The 19,449-nt window shown below is 36.2% G+C and overlaps 1 protein-coding gene across 4 annotated transcripts; it reads right to left on the bottom strand.

Annotated features, from left to right (window-relative positions):
• Window positions 1-684: 684 nt before the first annotated feature.
• On the bottom strand, window positions 685-19,062 carry LOC121419013. Of its 4 annotated transcripts, none has more exons than XM_041613275.1 (3): window positions 18,927-19,062; window positions 10,811-11,028; window positions 685-1,323 (listed from the first exon to the last, which is right to left on the bottom strand). In XM_041613275.1, the coding sequence occupies exons 2-3, from the start codon at window positions 10,968-10,970 to the stop codon at window positions 995-997; spliced, it is 489 nt and encodes a 162-aa protein (XP_041469209.1). In that variant the 5' UTR covers window positions 10,971-11,028; window positions 18,927-19,062; the 3' UTR covers window positions 685-994. The 4 variants fall into 4 exon arrangements, with proteins under 4 accessions (XP_041469209.1, XP_041469225.1, XP_041469236.1 ...); XM_041613291.1 differs by lacking the exon at window positions 18,927-19,062 and adding an exon at window positions 18,704-18,775; XM_041613302.1 differs by lacking the exon at window positions 18,927-19,062 and adding an exon at window positions 18,682-18,706.
• Between the last annotated feature and the right edge of the window lie 387 nt (window positions 19,063-19,449).

The following is a 19,449-nucleotide window of genomic DNA, read 5'->3' as shown; positions in this document are numbered from 1 at the left end:
TTCATTACCCATCCACACAGATTGGCTAAGAATGGTATTGATTCTAGACATACATAAGCAGTGGCATTCAGAAAATCATATCTTTGCAAGGGGTGACATCGAATTGAGAACACCCGCATCCATGACTCACCTTTTAAAAAGCGAAAAAATTAAGTATGTCGCATCCCCCTTTATTAATGCACTGTACGGATAAAATCTCTATTCTTTCAAATCCTTTTCAGGATTTCCACAAGTCTTCTTTAGAGCCCGTACTCTGACATCCAATTATTCTTATTTTTATAGAAGAATGTGTGACTTAGATTACACACCATAAATATCAAAAATATATTTTATATCTACTATAATAATCATAACATTATATTTACCTAGGGTAGCCCCGATTTGTTCTTCTTCTGCAAAATGACATGTCAGGAAGTTTAAGGCACTACAGTCCATGTATATTCCCAGCTTAAAGAACTCAAATAATTGCATCTGCTGAAGCTCTTATTTGTCCAAAAGCCAACTTGTGGTAGACTATGCCCTCTATTGCCAACACTTTCTGTGAGATAACTCAAATTATAGGGTCACTCAGACCGGGCAAACAAACTCTTTGGGTGGTACATGTATATCTGCCACAAATAGTTCAAAAAGCTATGGGGCCCTCATAGCAATCAATAGCACAATGATAGAAAAAGGATGTTACTGTTTAAAGTGAAAATCAACTCTATAACTGCCATTAAAAAACATCATTATATATCCACTATATTAAATTTACACAGACAACACACACACACACAAATCAATGCCCTAATAGGGGTCTTCACTAAAGCACCATACAGTGCACAACATGGCATTTCTACAAGTATAATCTTTAGCATATATATGATATTGCAACAAAACACAGGTTCCTTTTCTAGTTTCACTCTGAGAAAGAGCTGTGTGGGTATGTTGGGTCGTGCCTGGCAGCGCGACGACGTCTTGGTTGGGTTTTATGTATGCTGAGGGTAGGCTTAATCTACGTCATGGAGGTGATGGAGGAGGTGTGGTGTGACGCCTCCAGGCTCTGGGTCTGGCCGCTCGCCGACCCTCCGACCGATGTCTCCTGGTGATGCATGATGGGAGAAAGGTTGGAATGGGATGCATCTAATCCTGGGCTGGTAGGACTCATAGGAGGGGACGTCATATCACTCTCATGGGATACGGAGCGATGGTGAAGGAGCTGGGAGAACTTGGAATGGGATACCCCCTGGCGGGGACTACCAGGAGCCCCTATCTCCCCCTCCTGGGGAATGGAGCGGGGGTGGATCAGCTGGTAGAGCTTGGCAAATGTGTTCACACCAAACTCTGTATGAAGAGAGAGAAAAAAAAGAAAGGGTATACATTAACTTCAAACAATAACTGTACACAGTACACTGCATTAAATGATTATAAGGTACATACATGTACATGTAATTACAATGAAGAGAAAAGGGATTGTGAAACACATAAAAACTGATCCAAGAAAAGAGCATCAAAACTAAGGAACAAAATAGAAAACCAAACCTCTTGTATTAAAAAGATCAAAGATGGAAACAGATCTACATGTATGTAAGCAGAGGAGTTTTAGAAAATAGAAGAAATATCAGAGAGTACATGTAATAGAGAAGAAATAAGAAAGGGGAAAGGGAAAGAGAGAGTGATATAGGAGTTCTATAAAGGAGGATGTTTTTTTTCTAACACTTGCTCAATTTAAAAAACAACCATTCACTGTAATTTCTTAATTTCATTACAAGGAATTATTTCCATCAAATTCAATTCCAACTTACTATACAAATAAATGTCAATAGCCATCTATCCACATCCTGAGCTTTGGATGTTGTGGTTTCGATCCTTATTGCTTTTAATAATGTGCATCACTTCAAAATTATCATGAATTCATGTATGCATGTCAATTTCAAAGCAATTATGATGACATAATTCTTTGAAAACTGTTTACTTTGTAAACATTGCAACCCAAATTCATGTCTACGTGTATGTTCTTGTTCACATCAAATTTCAGTTTCACATAGATTATTCATCACTGTCACTTTATACCTGTTCACATTAGAATATTTACACAAATACACAGACACTCTAATATCAAATCATCTTGAATCTGGAAAATCAACAAAATATTATTTGTAAAAATAATACACTACATGTACATGCATATAGCCTGAAGAAAAATGCATAATCTAGGTGTTGTAAATTGAAGGATGCTTCATATTGAGAAAATGTAAATAGAATTTTACAAAAACTACCTGTAACAAACATGTTCATTTCAACACTTATTTTCAATCAATTCGACAATAACCTTGAAATCATAGGGATATTAATATTGTGTTTCTCCATGCTAAAATTCTATTTCATACGGGGACCCAACTTCTTTTCAATTCACAATTTTACACATAAATGTTAGATTTTAGATTGTATATTTCACACAGCAAGAATTTCATGATTCTTTTTATACTTTTATTCATAATCTTTCATAACACTTGTCAACAAATTCAAATTGGGAAATCTAATCATCTTTAAAAGTCAGAAAATGAGGACTTTAAAAGTTCTCCTCACATACCATGAATTTTGTATAGTGTGAATGAAGCAAACACTACGTGCAGGGTTGCAACACATATCTGTTGACTCAATCAACTCATGTTTTCGTAATAGGATATTGCGCAAATTATATACTACACAGAGTTCAAATACTTCTATATCATGGCAAGCAAAACTTAACTTTTTCCGTTTGGGACCTGGACTGAACATTAGAATGAGTCATACAGTGCCCAACTGCCCATGAGATCAGTATATGTATACGATTAGATCAATGGTTTGATGATACTTACATGTAGATCTTGAAAACTTTGTTTCGAGCACAATCCATGCATTAAAATCATTAAAGAAGGGCTTTACTGTGGTAGGCTTTGGATTGGAACACAAAATTATCACCTTTACAGTATTATTCTTAAAATGGTATTCCTTTCTTTTCCAGGCAGAAGGGACAAACTACTGCACAGGTTTGCACAGATCTGGAAATGAAATCAATACACGTCTCAAATTGTCTGTAACTATCCTTTTCAGGGGGAAAAAATCACACATGGTGGCCGGGGGCGAGATTTAACCCATGCAATGCTCAGAACAAAAAAAAGAAAGAAAGAAAGAAAGAAAAAAAGAGCCCTCTAAATTCCCATTCATAGCAATGTTAAAGCTTAAATCCAAAGTTGCAGATTTAGGCAGTAAGTTGTGATTTTTTTTTACCTGATCCTTTCCCCTCACATTTGTAATCTATACAACCAAGCTAATTGTTTGATTTTTAGAAAAATCATTCATCAATTTTGTTGTAATTCAAATATAAACCTTAAAGTTTACAATTACAAAAAACATACAAACATACAGGTGCAGTACGTATGTATATCAACACAGTCTAAAGAAAACACAGACATTTCCTGTTTACTGTTCTTTGCTTTATAGTTTCATATTGTTTCGCTTTATTGAATGCAGGCTTGGATGCATTAGTGCGTGTACAGTGTAAAAAAAATGCTTAATAGAGCGAACCGGCTGAAATAACATACATTTCGGTATGATGTGGTGAAGTCAACAAATTAGAAAATATTTCATACCTTCATCCATTCAATTCTATTAAATTTGCAAATTCAATTGTTGGAGAATGTATTTTGATGATGTACAGACTGTCTCTTTTGTAATTTGGTGAATGCATACTGGAGTCTCTAATACTCGTACTTTCCAATTTAATAGGCCAGGATTAATGAAAACAGGGTGAGATGTCCTACATGTATGTACCGATACCACAGACTGTACTGTTCACCAGCAGAATCCATTTTGTAATTTTGTCATGCGTAAATTATTTTTCCCATCTGATTGTACTTTTCAATTTCATAGATGCCTTATCTCAGATATACACCGAACCTACATGTACATTCAGATGGTGCAATTTGAAATTTTGCCACACTCTTCCCCCAACCAGATAAAGGGTGTATGGACTTTGTTATGAGCCAAATTGAAGGATTTCAATTGCAAAAGGTCTTAAAACACATACCTGTACTTTTACAATCAGAGAATAGTTTGAAAGAAAGACGGGTGAGATGGCATATTGCTGGTGTTTATTGTTAAGTAAAATTCATTTACTGTAATTTGGCATGCATCTCTCGGGGGGGGGGGGGGGCAGTCAAATTAATTGCTGTACACTTGTGTGACAAAAAAAACCAACATGTTTTTCAGTTTTGGACGTGGTCTTCGCGTGCACTCGTTAAGGGTATCAAAAACGCTGATTTTCCAAAAAAGGGTAGTTTTGAAATTCTTGTCAATGCATCTATTGCAGGGTCAAACGTATTTAGGGTATGTTTCTTTTTTCCAAAGATTTTTTTTAAAGACTAGCTAATCATGTTTAGGGTATATTTTTTTCCCTCGAGCTTTTTCCCAGGTTCATATTCTGGCGACAACTTGTTTAGGGGCCAAAATGTGTGAAATAAAGCCCGCGATAAAATTGAAATTGTTAAGGGGGTTATTTTGCACACACAGAAAAATTTGTTAAGGGGGTGTTTGGAAATAATTTGGCCACACATGTGTACAGCAATACAATTGACTGGTTCCCCCCCCCCCCCCGAGCTACCAAGTCTCACGCATTATGCGTGAGACTCGAGCATTTTGGACTCTTGTTCATCCCCTCAAATCTCTGAATTACTCAATTTTCAAATCATGCAATGTAGGCACATACATGTACATGTGTGTGTAGTACCTCTTGGAACCAAGCTCCTCATTTGATACATAACATATTAAAAACATCACCATACTGCAGTTAGCATGGTCATTTTATCACATGCAATCTATTCCAGAGTCCCTGACTAATGGCACTTTTTGATGAGCACAATTTGATAAGCAACATATGTTCTATTGGTATATATCTGGAGAGTGGAGGGTATGCAGTACTTTTTCGCATCATCTGACCTTTCCAGCGCAGAATTCAATTGTATTCTAGATTGATGTATGCTGTGCTCAAAATAATCTAATAAAGATTTTAAGATAGTATGCCATGAAATACTGCTTGACAAAATATGTAACAGCCTACAAACATGGCAGTTTGCCAATTAGGGGGGGGGGGGGTGTAGCATCGCCAAATTTCCTCAACGGTGTGCAGTTCTTATCAAAATCTTTAATTCATCCTTCATTTCCCCACAACATGCCCTGTTCTGAAGATGCCATCAGGAGTAATTATTTATACTATTATAATTTCAATTGGCCAGGGCATAGAATTGCACATTGACATAAAATAACTGCAACCCAAAGGGTCCACATGCATACATGTAGGCCTCGATACAAAAATACAAAACATGGCTGAGAATGGGCTGAAAATATGCGTCCTTGAATCAGGCGTAGATCCAGTAGGATTAGACAAAATAATCATGAAAGCAGACTTTTGTACAAAAACAATTTGGTCCCTGAAATGGCATTGTGTTCAACCCGGCATCCGCAACATCCTTCAATGTTCATTGAAGTCAGTATTTCTCAGATGCTAGTAGCATACATGTGCATGTTTTACGGTAAACCCAAGGAGGTAAAAAAATGGTATTAAGAGGCTATAATAATAGCATTTTATCAGACGCCGATTATCTAGTTGCTTATTCAAGATGCACTATATACTACCCCAGCTTTAGCCCCAGCTGCTAAAAGCGGTTATTGCATTCAAGGAATTAATCCTGCCTGGTACCCATTCACCTCACCTGGGTTGCAGCAGCACAGTAATGGAAAATTTCTTGCTGAAGGAAAACACCCCATGGCTGGTATTTGAACCCATGTCCCTCTGATTGAAAGAAGAGAATTCGAAACCACTACACCACAACACCCCCATGTTGAAACTTTTACTATTGTATAAAGAACAAACAGGGAAGTGGGAGTGAGACACTTCCCTGGTACAAACATGGGTACGAAAATCAAATTCAAATGCCTTTTTTAATAAAAGATATTTTATTGCACAATAGAATGATGCTTGAGCAGTCTGTTCAGGTGCACAAAAGTGATTGTACTCGGAAAATGCCCAAAAAGTGTTTCAAACAAGCTGAAAACTGTTTAATGTATTGGGACAATAAACAAAGTGGTTGTATTGGGAATCTTTTTGGGACAATGAAAACATCCAAGATTTTGAGGTGAAATTATGAACCCTGTGGAGTATAGTAGGCCTACAGCTGTTGTCTATTGCTAATCTGATCACAAGTCTGCCAAGTCTCTAACTCATATTTCGAGGTAATCAACCCACTATTGGGGTCATGACTTTGACTTCAGGGTGATTCACGAAAATACATGCTGAAGAAGCATGCTTTGCCACTAAAGTTAAAAATCATGCTTTCCTTTTTCATGTCACAGAAGATCTAGTAAATTACAAGTAGGCTATGGACCATGACTAGGCCAGTTCTTTCTGCTGAAATTGATTGTAGGAAGCTGTTGAAAATATGAACCAAATGAGAGATCATTGCAGAACACCAACTTGTTTTTTAATAAGCCTGTCTACATTCCAAAGGCATTTTCATTGCCCATCTTGAAAATGAAGAAAATAATGATGCAAATGATAGAGTAGACAATATCCATTTCTGAAAATTTGATAACAATTAGGAATCTTTTGATAGAAGCATGATAACATACAACAATGGACATTGCAAATATTAAAGAAGGAGTAAAGGCAAAACAGCCATGATTTGCATCAAAAGAGGTACATACATTGCTATGGGGGATACCAAGCAAAAGCAGGGCAATTCCATAAAATATGTACATCCGACCCCCTATATCAGGGTGACCAGACGTCCATTATTTCCGAGGATTGTCCCATATTTTGCATCTTTGTCCCGGCGTCCTGACAAACCCTTCCCCGGGACGCCTATTTGTCCCGTATTTCAAAATATTGAACAAAATGTATTTTAAAGTGACGAATTTTCATCAAAATAACCAACAGATGACGAAGCAGAGACAACAATAAAATCGATAAATAGACTTTTTCAAGTTTTGCAGTGATTTTCTTAAACCCAATACATCGCAAATGAACTGGCCTCCTGCCATTGTGTGGCAGGCTACTACATGTAGCTAGGCATGTAGGATCGGAGCAGATTCTCTCCACCAAACATGCCAAAATAATCACAAAATCGGAGGGAAATTTGTATTATAATATGGGTTCTCAGATTACTGATTTGGAGATGTACTCAGAGGAGCAAGTTATTGAGTTTTCATAACTAGATCTAGTTGTTTCAATTTTTAAGTTAAAAAAAAATCACTTCGAATTTTTGTTCATTTCTAAAACATTTTTTTTTTATTTTAATAATATACATGTATTTGAAAAAAACACCAAATATCATCATGATTTTTGTTAAATGGTTGGATTTTTTTTTTGTTTGCTTGAAGTTTGAACTTTTTTGCTCTTTCTTTCTTTTCTATCCTTCCTGCTTGCCCGTTTTTGTTCCATCTATCTTTATTTGTCTTTCCTGATCCTTTCTCTCTCTGTGTTCATTTTTCTTTCTTTCATCCTTTTTCATACCCGTCTTCTTTATCAAATTTTCCCTTTATATTTTCTTCTTTCTTTCTTTAAACTTTGTTCTCCCCCTCCTTTCCTCTCCTTTTAATTCTTCCTCTTCCTCCATTATGTTTTAATTGCCTCCACACTTCATTCTTCCTCCCTCTCTTTCCTCCTTTCTTTCATTCTTTATTTTATTTTCCTTCTAATTCTTTCCCTTATTCTTTCTCTCCCTCCCTCCCTTAATTCCTTCCTTCCCTCCTCACTTACTGTTTTCCTTCTTTGTTTGTTTGTTTCTTTCTTTCAAAGAATCAACCCTATCTAGGCCGGGGGGGGGGGGGGCCTCGGAGACCCCCTCAACGAATTGCGCGATATTTTCGCCGTGCGAAATTTTTTGACCCCGCTGCTCGCTGACTTTTTACTTTCAAGTCTTGCGCAACTTTTGAGACCAATTTTGCGTCACCCGGATATGTGGTTCCGAAATTACACAACATTATGTAGGTGCAAATTGCACAAAAACATGATTTTGTGTACAAAGTCAATGCAAATTGTGTTTTCAACCAAAATTCATAAATGTATGATTATTTTTAGTTTTGCTATTCTAAATGTATTCATTTTATGCTTTTTATGATCACAGAAGAGTCCCCAACAAATTTCATTGAAAAAACAATGAAAAACAAAAGGTAAAAAAACAAAGAAATACATAAGAAATTGCAAAAAACAATAGAATACATAAGAAAATGATTTGATATCACAATTTTTTTCATGTACACTTGCTAATGACACCACAAAGAGTTTCTATACCAAAAATTAGTACATTTGGAGCTTTATTTAGGGAGTTAGAGGAAAAAGTATGATTTCGCATACTAATTACGCATAAATTAGCATAATCACTTAATAGCGATTCGCATGAAATAAATTACTATACAATCTTGTAGATTATGTCCCAGGCAACCCGCGTGCCAATTTTCGGCGCGGTCGACGGCCGAGATCTTAGGGGGGGGGCCTGGGAGGCCCCCCCCCCCGGCCTAGATAGGGTTAATAAAGGAAACATTTTTCTTTCCCTCATTCTTTCTTTCCTCCTCCTTTTTCTTACTTTCTTTTTTTTCTTTCTCTCCTTTATTTTATTTTTCACACATTTATTCTTCTTCCATTCCTTTCTTTTTCTTTCTGTATTCAATTCAAAGAATGACAGAAACTTTTTTTCTCTCTCTTTCTTTCATCCTTTTATTCTAACTTTCTTTTATTCTTTTTTTTAATTTTTAACTTCATTTTCCCCTTTAACTTTTTCTTTCTTTCTTCTCAATTCATCTCTTTTCTTTCGTCTTTTCTTTCTCTACTTTATTCTTTTGTTCACCCTCCCTTCCAATTCTTTATAATTTTTTGCAGACGTAACAGTGTAACCTTCTTTGTTGATCTTTTTTTGTCGATTGTCACATATTTCATTTTGTGAAATCTGGTCACCCTGCCCTACATGTATATGTGGGACTTCCATGAAATTCTCTGTCTCTGATTTCTTGTTCTTTTGATAGTCTGTAATGCTCTCAAATGATCATGACTTGGTTAGTCTATGAAGTGAAGTAAAACTTGAGAAAAATGGGGGTCGGATGTACTTATATTAAGGTTTATTATTTGGAATTGCCCAGCAGACACATTCCAAAATTAGGTCTACATGTATTTAAAGTCTGGATCAAATCAACCTCAAAAGAATTCATGAAAAATATTCCTTGAAATGCCAAGTATGTTGGGATAAATGCCAGCCATTGACAATTCAGTGCCGATGATTATCTTCAGTGTGGCTGCAAGTGCTTATAAATATTTTTAAAAATTCTAATAATTATATCCACAAGAAAACTGTTAATACAAAAGAAACGGTTTGACCAAAACGAAAAAAAAATCAGTAACAAAAATCATAGAGCAGGCAATTAAACCGTGAGGATAGTGCAAACATGGCTTCTACTCCTAGCAGCTCAAGGTCATGGCATTTTTAATACATCATGGATTTCTGAAAACCAATCAATAAATGCAGGCAGCTAGGGCTGAATGAGTCAAGTCGTCAACAGAGTGAAAAACCCACATTCATCAACTATGACCTTCAATAATATATAATGAAAAAAAACCCCACATCTATTGATGCACACTACATGTACGTACCACTCACTGTAATAATGCATTGTTACCAAGGCAAGCCCTGCCATGCAGAAACAAAGTTCTGCACAAATATTGCTTTTGTGACGTTTGGATTCATTTCATCACAATATTTCATGTGTGGCATACAGGGTCTAACGAATTATGAGCTGCATTTTCCAAATATTTTCTATGAACAATATATCTGGGGGATTATCTGAATACAAACATCCCTGTCTCCAGCATGTAAATACATACACCCATTCAAGAAAAGGACCTCTTTCTCAACATGATGATAGGCTACATGTACCAGTATTTTAATTGCTTTATTATAATAAAAAGAAACACCCATATATTTGTACACTTAACTGCATCTATCTTTGTTACATCAAACAAAGAAACAAATCATAAAATTGAACATCTGTGGTTTCTGTACATTTGGTAGCTAAATATTTTACAATGTGCTTGCTCCCTGTTTGCTCATTTTTTTACTTTCCTTGGTTCATGAATGACTGTACATTACAACCAGAACAGTTGAAATAAGAAAGGGGACTCTTCTAAGTACTCCATTTTAGATGTATTTTCAAGACAATACATTTTTGCTGTAATTGGGCATATAAATAGTAAAATAACAGTTTCTGTCTCGCTGATGTTGATCAGTCTGCAAGACGTATGGATGAAACTCATGAAAGTGTTTGGTATTTGTAAAATGTCAAGATAGTCGGGATTACAGAGAATGGACGACGTGACAGACCTACACTCACTTCCCTCTTCCCAAATAAACTTTCCAACTTAACATACATGTAATAAAGGGATGCAACATAAAATAAATATAACAATGATGATAATGATGATGATAACACTAATAATATAAAAATATGCAACATTTATATCGCAAAATTACAATGTTTCTAAGAGCTGCATAATATCACTCCAGCTTTACATGGTGCATGGCTACCCTGATGGATGCTCACCATTTAAAGAATTTCTTCCTAAAAAATAACCATGAGCAATACCTGGGTACAGAGTGGCAAATGTAGATAAATGCCTTGCCAGAGGATGCGAGTGCTGCTGTGGGATTTGAACCCCAGACCTTGTGATTCAAAGTCGGGAGAATTTATATCCACTTGAGAGACAGTCCCTCTGTATTACACAACACACAGCGAAGCCATATACCTGTTTTTCTTGGGCTAGCCGGAGGTGTGCATTCTGGAGATCCTATCGGAGACCCAGCAATACCGATGGGCTCTGACCGCAGCGAAGCCAATTTCTGATGACGCTGTACCTCACGACACCTCTGTGCTGCTAAGATTGTACCCGTGGGAATTGTAGCCATCTTTCCGTCTTAATCAATGTCCGACTGATACCGAGCAAGTCTAGACGGATGATACTGCCTGTGTATGGATAGGAATGAATGAGAAATGAAGATGGTGGAGTCAAGGCAACTCAGTCGAGTAGGTTATCTAATACTGCAATCTATATAGCTTCAATTCAGGCTCAAGATATTAAAGTGGAAGTCTACTGTAGTCTGCAAGTACAGACCCTAATAGTAACTTTAATCAACAAGTGTGCCTCCACGCAAAGACTAGCACATACATGTACAAAACTTGCGAGGGCCTTCAGTACACAAGGCATGAGTAGGCTGCAATTCAGACCCTTCACTCGAGTGAAGGGTTTGCCCAGCAGACTAGAAGTCTACAGTCATAGAGATTGTTATGTTAAGTATGAAATCAATTCCAGCTTCACTTTTAAGTAACCAATCAGAATCATTCATTTCTTCCTGTAATATGCATTCCAAAATTTCAATTTCCTGTATTGACTCGATAAATAATTAAAAGATTTTCTCTCACATTTGATGAATTTTTATTTTGCAGCACATCTTTGAAAGATTCCTTTGCACCCAGCTCTTACAAACCATTTTACAAACACAGGCTCTTTATTTCAGGCACAAGTTCAGAAATGCCACATTTTTCTCATGAATTACTTTAGGCTGCTATGAAGACTGATATAAATTATAATAAATATTTATATGATATTGACTGGCCTTGAGGGGAACATCAAATATATTGCCAGCAAAAGAATCATATATCCGCCCGAGTCTTTAGACGAGGGCAATATGGGTCTTCTAAAGGACAAGTCTGCCCCAACAAAAACTTGATTTGAATAAAAAGAGAAAAATTCAACAAGCACAACACTGAAAATTTCATCAAAATCGGATGTAAAATAAGAAAGTTATGGCATTTTAAAGTTTCGCGTATTTTCAACAAAATAGTTACATGAACGAGCCAGCTACATCCAAATGAGCGAGTTGATGACATCACTCACTATTTCTTTTGTATTTTATTATATGAAATATGAAATATTTTGATTTTCTCGTCATTGTCATGTAAAATGAAGTTTCATTCCTCCCTAAACACGTGGAATTCCATTATTTTAACATTTTGTGCTTCAGGCAAGGAGGTCCTAATTGTCTAATTCGTAAAAATTGAAATATTGTATAATTCAAACAATAAAAAACAGAAAGAGAGGGGGGGGGGCAGAGGGGGTGGTTCAAGACATATCCACAATCACAAAAACTGCCCTCAACAAGTTTTACCCAAAGATAATCTAGGAAAATTCTAAAACAGAAAATAGTAATACACATTATGTGTAAGAACTTTACATGTAGCATCAATAACTTGAGAATAATAGACTATTTAAAGTCACAACAAACAATTACTGTTACTTTGAAAAGTTACAAAAACGTTGAAGCAAAAGAAAGACCTGCACAATGAAATCTGTGTGAAAGAAAAGTGCATGCTTGAAAGAATCTTCAACAAGTCTAATGTGTCTTCCTTTCTCAACTCAGGATTAAGGAGGATAATCCTAATTTTCTCTTTTTTGTATATATCCTTCATCCTTCACTTGGTACGATGCATTGTACCATGGCATAAATGACCAGGGTGGTCAATGAACAAATAAAAATCACAAATAAACAAATTTGTGCAGTACAGTTTCATCAGTCATGAGTTTTCTGACACAGGCAAAAACATACCATTTTATTTTGATGGGCTAAATTCTACAAAGTCCACCCCAACAAAAACTTTATTTGAATAAAAAGAAAAAAATTCAACAAGCATAACACTGAAAATTTAATCAAAATCGGATGTAAAATAAGATAGTTATGACATTTTAAATTTTCACTTCATTTCACAAAACAGTCATATGCACATCTCCGTCAGTATGCGAATGAGGGAACTGATGACATCACTCACTCAATATTTCTTTTGTATTTTATTACATGGAATATTAAATATTTTGATTTTCTCGTCATTGTCATGTGAAATGAAGTTTCATTCCTCCCTGAACATGTTGAATTCCATTATTTTAACATTTTGTGCTACAGGCATGGAGGTCGTAATCATCAAATTCGTAAACATTGAAATATTGTATAATTCAAACAATAAAAAACAAAAGAAATAGTGAGTGAGTGACATCATTGACTCTCTCATTTGGATGTAACTGGCTCGTTCATATAACTATGTTGTTAAAAATATAGTAAACGAAACTTTGAAATGTTATAACTTTCTTATTTTACATCTGATTTTGATGAAATTTTCAGCATTGTGCTTGTCTGATTTTTATCTATTGATTCAAATCAACATTTTTCTGAGGTTGACTTGACCTTTAATAATCTACAATTGGGGATTTTCTATAGCTCTTGCTTTTATAATAGTTTCTGGGGCTACTTTTAGCATTTCAGCCCCAAGTAAATTTTTTCTCAGCTCTGACAGAGAGATGAAAAATAATAAAGGCTTAAAAAAAATGGAAGAAGATCATCCAATACAAAATTTAGTAAACACTATGAAAATTTCAATTTGGCAAAATAAGTGTCATTCATTTTCAACATGAAAGTTGATCAGGGATGACAAGCCAGTGGTTCAGAGGACTTCATTAAGGCAGCTGGAGATATATATTAGCGATTAATCATATGCTTGATTTTAGCAATTGATTATTGTTTATGCAATCTATCAACAAAAATATATTCTGCGATCATTGCTAATCTTTGCAGACTCCTGGTCAATTAAAACATTTATTCCATATTTTCAAATAAACAGCATAAAATGTACACTGAATCACAAGGCTATCAAGTCACACAAGATCTGTCAAAAAGCCAAAATAAATTCATGTCTACAAAGGTGTCCACGTATTTGTACATGTAAAAAAAGCAAGTATAAACATATATTGTAATGTGGAAATCACACAAAAATCAGAATGGTGAATTTGGTGCCAAAGATTTGTCATCTTTTTTAAATTACAGGACTTCATTTTATTTTCGTTTATCCAGAATACTGTACAAGATACTGGTACAATCAACAATCAATTTCCTAGGGATGACACAAATGACAGAACCAAAAGATCTGCAATGCAATTTCTCTGAATAAACTTACAGAATCCAATAACACTGAAAAATATGTTAATATGTTAACATTTTTACCTGTGACCTTCTAATTGAACTCTACATGTACTTTCCAAAATTTTTGACTGCACTTGAATCTTCACAGAGGACATTAAATGACCATGTGACCTGCATGAACCGGCCGGCCTAGTGTACATCGGGGTACAGAGAACTGCGGGGGAACAGGGTTTTATGTAATTCTCCGCCACTCATCAATAATCAAGATTGAGAAACTAGGCCAAGGAGTTTGCACAAAAGCCACTTGCCCCCTACAGGATGGCAGTCATAATAGAGATCGATACTCTGAACAGAATGGACCACCACAGGAGACAATGGGAGTTCTTTTCACTAGTTGGTGACAGACAAAAGAGTAGTGACAGTGTCCCAAACAAAACATGGTTGAATCATTGCATAACCTTGTGTTCTCGAAAACTCTTGCTCTACCATCCAGTCAATAGATTGGAGGATTTCAAGAAGCTCCATTTTTTTTTATATTCATTCTGATCTTGAACAGAATAAAGGTTTTATAGGTTCTAGAGAATAATTAAGAATTTGGCCTACTTTTGATGGTATCCTGAAATCAATGGAAACCCATATACCCCACCCTTATGAAGAAAAGCTGTCAAGAGCAAGTTTACCCCCAAGATGAAATTTGGGGCATGTATTGTCCAAAGATGTACAAAAATTACACAATTCCTGGATAATGTTACATGAAAATCTATGAAAATTGCATTTAAGATATATTTTTGTTCCTCAAAAGAAAGAGCTTTTTTAGATAACACTTCTATAACATTAGATTTTATCCAAAATGTGATGTATTGTAAAATTAAAAAAAATATGATATTTACATCATACATGTAGACTGAAAAGAGGTCAAGTTTTAGTGACTTCAGAGACCTTCAGAGTAAAAGATGCAGATCGGAAAACAGTAACAGCTGTAAAATCAATAATGGAAGTATTTGAAGGCTGATGATCGAGTTACCTTTGGTATATTGTACACAATCCCCAAAACAATTACAAGAAATGATCATTACTTGTAGGGTGCATATTATTCACATAAAGAGAGTCCCTATGGCCTATGCACTTAAGATACAGTTTTATACCCCTTTCATAAACCCAATTATGTGGCTAATAGCAGCATAATTTGGTCATAAAATTGGAGGAGGACCAGAGTTATCCGCATTATTTTGATGCTGCTATTATCCGCATAATAGCAGCATCGGGACAAGATTTTGAGTTTATGAACGCATTTCCAAATAATGCGGATAATTGCCATGGTGCGGTCACAAGGTCACCCTTTTCCAACACAACCGCATCGGAGGGGGCGTGTCCAGTTGTCATGACGATTATCCGCCTTTTTCAGGACGGGCGCTCGTAAAAATAATGCAGCTTATTTTCGGAGTTTGTGAACGCAATTTTTATTGAATTATCCGCATTACTCTTAGGCGGCTAATTGGAGGATGGGTTTATGAAAAGGGTATAAGTAAACAAAACATACACCCCGAAAATTGTCAACCATACAAATTACGTCCTGAAAGAGCATCTTCTAAAAAACATAAATTTGTTTATCATTTTTATAATAGTTATTTTGCATTTGGATATAATCAGGAGATAAAATTGCTGTGCCAGAGTAAGGTATGACTGCAGTCAAGAGTTTTAAAATAAGTACATGTAGCAAGAAAATCCATTGCAAGCTACTTTTTATAAATGAAATAAACATGATAATCTTTTCCTAGAAAACTTTGTAGAATCAATTAATATCAATAAAATAGGAAAGGTATTTCACAATAAAGGGAAACTCATAAGAGAATTATGACTTCATGGACATTTGGAGGAATTCATTGCAGTCACTATACTTTTGCACAAATCCGGACTCGCTGTATATAAAAGCTATAGCAGATTGTTTCCTGACAGGTTGTTTGTCTGGACAAGACAACATTTTCAGGAACTTTGAGATCAATATTTCATTAAACGATTGGGCCAGAGAATCATCTTTTGACACTGTAATGAAATATAAACGATAAAGATTGTGTACAATTTTAGCTAGCTCTTGACTGGTAGTTTTCTATTCAATTATGAATTGCGTTTTAATACTCCTCTTCTTCTGGGTTGATTTGCCTCCTTCAAGTTCGAAGATTCTTGCAGATATGGTTGACACAGTGTGTGTGAGTAGCTGGGTTAAAGAGAAATTCCAGTAGTTGCAGTAAACACTGATTTCATGAGAAAGTCTGTAACATCAGGCTTAATTGTCAGAATATCACCGAGGATCTAGATCTGGTACAGTTACATAAGCTGAACTTTGTGAAATCTTGAAATCTACGCTGAAAAATGTTCACACTGAAGATCACCAACACATATAGGCACACGTGGGACAGTGTATTAATATTGCTGGAATAAAGACCCGACGGAAGTGACCGAATCCGCGCTTATTTTGCTTATTTCTCAGCAATTACACAATTTCTTCCAGAATCCTTTGGCACATATTTTTTATTCATACAAACAGACACTTGGGTGGTCATTATATTAGATTCTGTAAAAAGTCATTTTGAGATCGTTACCAATACTGGAATTTATCTTTAAGGTGCATTGTGCATATTTACAAGATGCAAATATATGGTATTGGTGATGTAGCTTCTGCCTTCTGTCAAGCTCTGGGGGGGGGGCACTTCCATTGACGAGTGGATACCATGTGCAACCATGAGGTCTCCAAAAGCACCCTGAATATTTTTTTCCATATTATGAAAATGCACCACTTAAAGGACAAGTCCACCCCAACAAAAAGCTGATTTGAATAGATAGAGACAAATCAAAGAAGCATATGTATGTATATTATTATATAAAGTACAGACCTTACCAAAGATAAGAAACTCAACGAGAGGCACATAAGCATATTGCTTTACGTCTCAACATCCAAGTAAATACAAGTAAGAAAACACTGAAAATTTCATCAAAATCGGAAGTAAAATAAGAAAATTAAAACATTTTGAAGTTTTGCATTATGTATATGCACATCCTAGTCAGAATGGAAATGAGAGGATCGATGACATCATCCACTATTTCTTTTGTATTTTATTATATGAAATGTTTTTATTTTCTCGTCATTGTCATGTGAAATAAAGTTTCATTCCTCCCTGAACACATGTAATTCCATAATTTTAACACTTTTTGTGGTTCGAGCAAGGGGGTCCTAATTGTCGAATCCGTAAAAATTGAAATATTGTATTCTTCAAATAATAAAAAACATAAGAAATAGTGAGAGACATCATCGACTCTCTCATTTGCATATCACTGAGTTGAGCATCAATAGAACTGTTTTGTGAAAAATAAGCGAAACTTTAAAAACTATTCTTTGAACTGAATAAAGTGTTATTTTAATTGTTATTTGTCACAGACTATGGTAGTCGGTTTTACCTTTACCTGCACCATTGGGTTTAGTACTGCCCCACCTCCCACATCTCGCGCAAATCAGACTCTAGTTGATTGTTGGGGCAAAAAGTAGATCCTTTACAAAATTTTTTAGTCTTTTATACACTCCCAAATTTGAAATAGATACCTTTTTTCATTATTTCGTGTTTTTTACACCCTTATTACATTACGTTCATAACGTGCCCTATCTTGAAAAAGACATCCTTTTACGTGTTTTTGGTTGCGGATAGTATCCATTCATCAATGCAAGTGCCCCCCCCTTCAAGCTATGACAGGAAGGCTGTTACTGTTAGACTACTCCACTGACAAACCATGCAAACAGACGAAAATAAAAGAAACCTTGAGCAGTTTCAAGACGATGGCTAGAGCCTAAGTAGACCAAAAGCTTCGGTCTCTGTTATGTTGGTTGTTCAGCTGAACTCCGTTGGCTTCACTCACCAAATACAGAGACCGAAGTTCTAGCGCGATCTGTACAGGGGACTCAATGGCCATATGATTATGTACTTAAGATAGGACAAAACGGGGAAGTGAATTTGCGTGACAGCCGAAGTAAGTCACTGTTTTTGTTCCTTTTAACTTGATTTTTCACCGTTTTTTGACAATTAATGCCAAGAAAGAGGGAATATTAATTTGCATTTTGGTCGCAATAGTTGTTAATTTTTTTAGTCATTAAAGACAAAAATTGAAGAGCCCCGACGGGGGGATTTTGCATTGCAAGTCCCCTAATGGTGGCTGCATGATAGCGACCCGTCTGTGTACGAGGAGAAAAAAAAATGGTAAAAAATTCCTCGAAACAGACGGCTGCCAGCTGTCGTTTTTTCTATCTAGAGGCATAGAGCCTAAGCAGCTAAGCTAAGCACTTTAGTAATCTATTTTCTTTGTCTTTGAATACTTTGAGTCATGGGCTGCAGCACTCATTCAATGAACAAGCAGAACTGCAGGGGGAGGGGGTGTGCCTAACTTAAGTTAGGGGGCTTCACTGCTTCAGTCCCCTCCCCCCCCATCTCTTTTCGTATAGCCTATTAATTATTATAGGCCTATTCAATTTAGATCTGACTAGGCCTCACGGTAGTGATGTGGAGCCTGCACGAACTTCGCTCGAGGTACCCCCCCCCCCATAAGGATTCACTCATAGCGAATGATGGAGTACACATCCACTCACAAAAAAAAACACAACACATACAAAAAAATGTGCACATGTACACCTTGCCCGCCTGCATAAGCACCGCCGACCGAGACCCTCCCTGGCTGAAGTGAAGCCATCGCATCGGATCGTCCCTGAGCCGGTCAGCGCTTAACGCTTGGAGTTGGAGGCGCTCAGGCCTCAGTCTGATTCTTCCACTTTTTTTTTATTTCTGCATCAGTGCATGCATCTGCCAAGTTCGTTCTCAACTCAACAGCAAGATGAAATAAAAATATGATGCTTACCTCTGTTTTATACCAATAAGCGTTCTAGGTAAGCCTAAAACATTCAGATAATAACAATCAATGGATATTTTGTTGTCCAAGAGTGAGATGCTTGCTCAAGTTGCTGTTTCAATTCGATCAAGATCATAATGCGCTGCGTGATCAGCTGGACTGCAATTTGTGAATTAGTCTAATAAAACGTGCGTTTTTTGGTATACACAAAATTATTTGGGAGACAACTGTCACAAAATATCCAATTTGACGCCATACCTGAAACGTAATTTCTAAAATCATTAAACGAATAACTGTTTTGATTAAAGTTTCAATCGAATTATACCATCATCTTCACGTATTCCAGATAATAATTTGTGAATTTGGAATGAAGTGTCTAGTTGTGTCTAGGGCTATGTTTACATCTAGAAAAACCACCAATCAGAGCAGCAGCTGAGCGAATGACTTTGACATCGCTTCGCGTCCTTCGCTTCATGCACAGGATATGCTATGACGAGGGCGCATACATTCGTAATTCCGAAGGTTCGTAATT

The sequence above is a fragment of the Lytechinus variegatus genome, chromosome 1, assembly GCF_018143015.1.
Source record: "Lytechinus variegatus isolate NC3 chromosome 1, Lvar_3.0, whole genome shotgun sequence".
NCBI lineage: Eukaryota > Metazoa > Echinodermata > Echinoidea > Temnopleuroida > Toxopneustidae > Lytechinus > Lytechinus variegatus.
The sequence above is the reverse complement of the archived record's forward strand: the minus strand, read 5'-3'. Positions and strand labels throughout refer to the sequence as shown.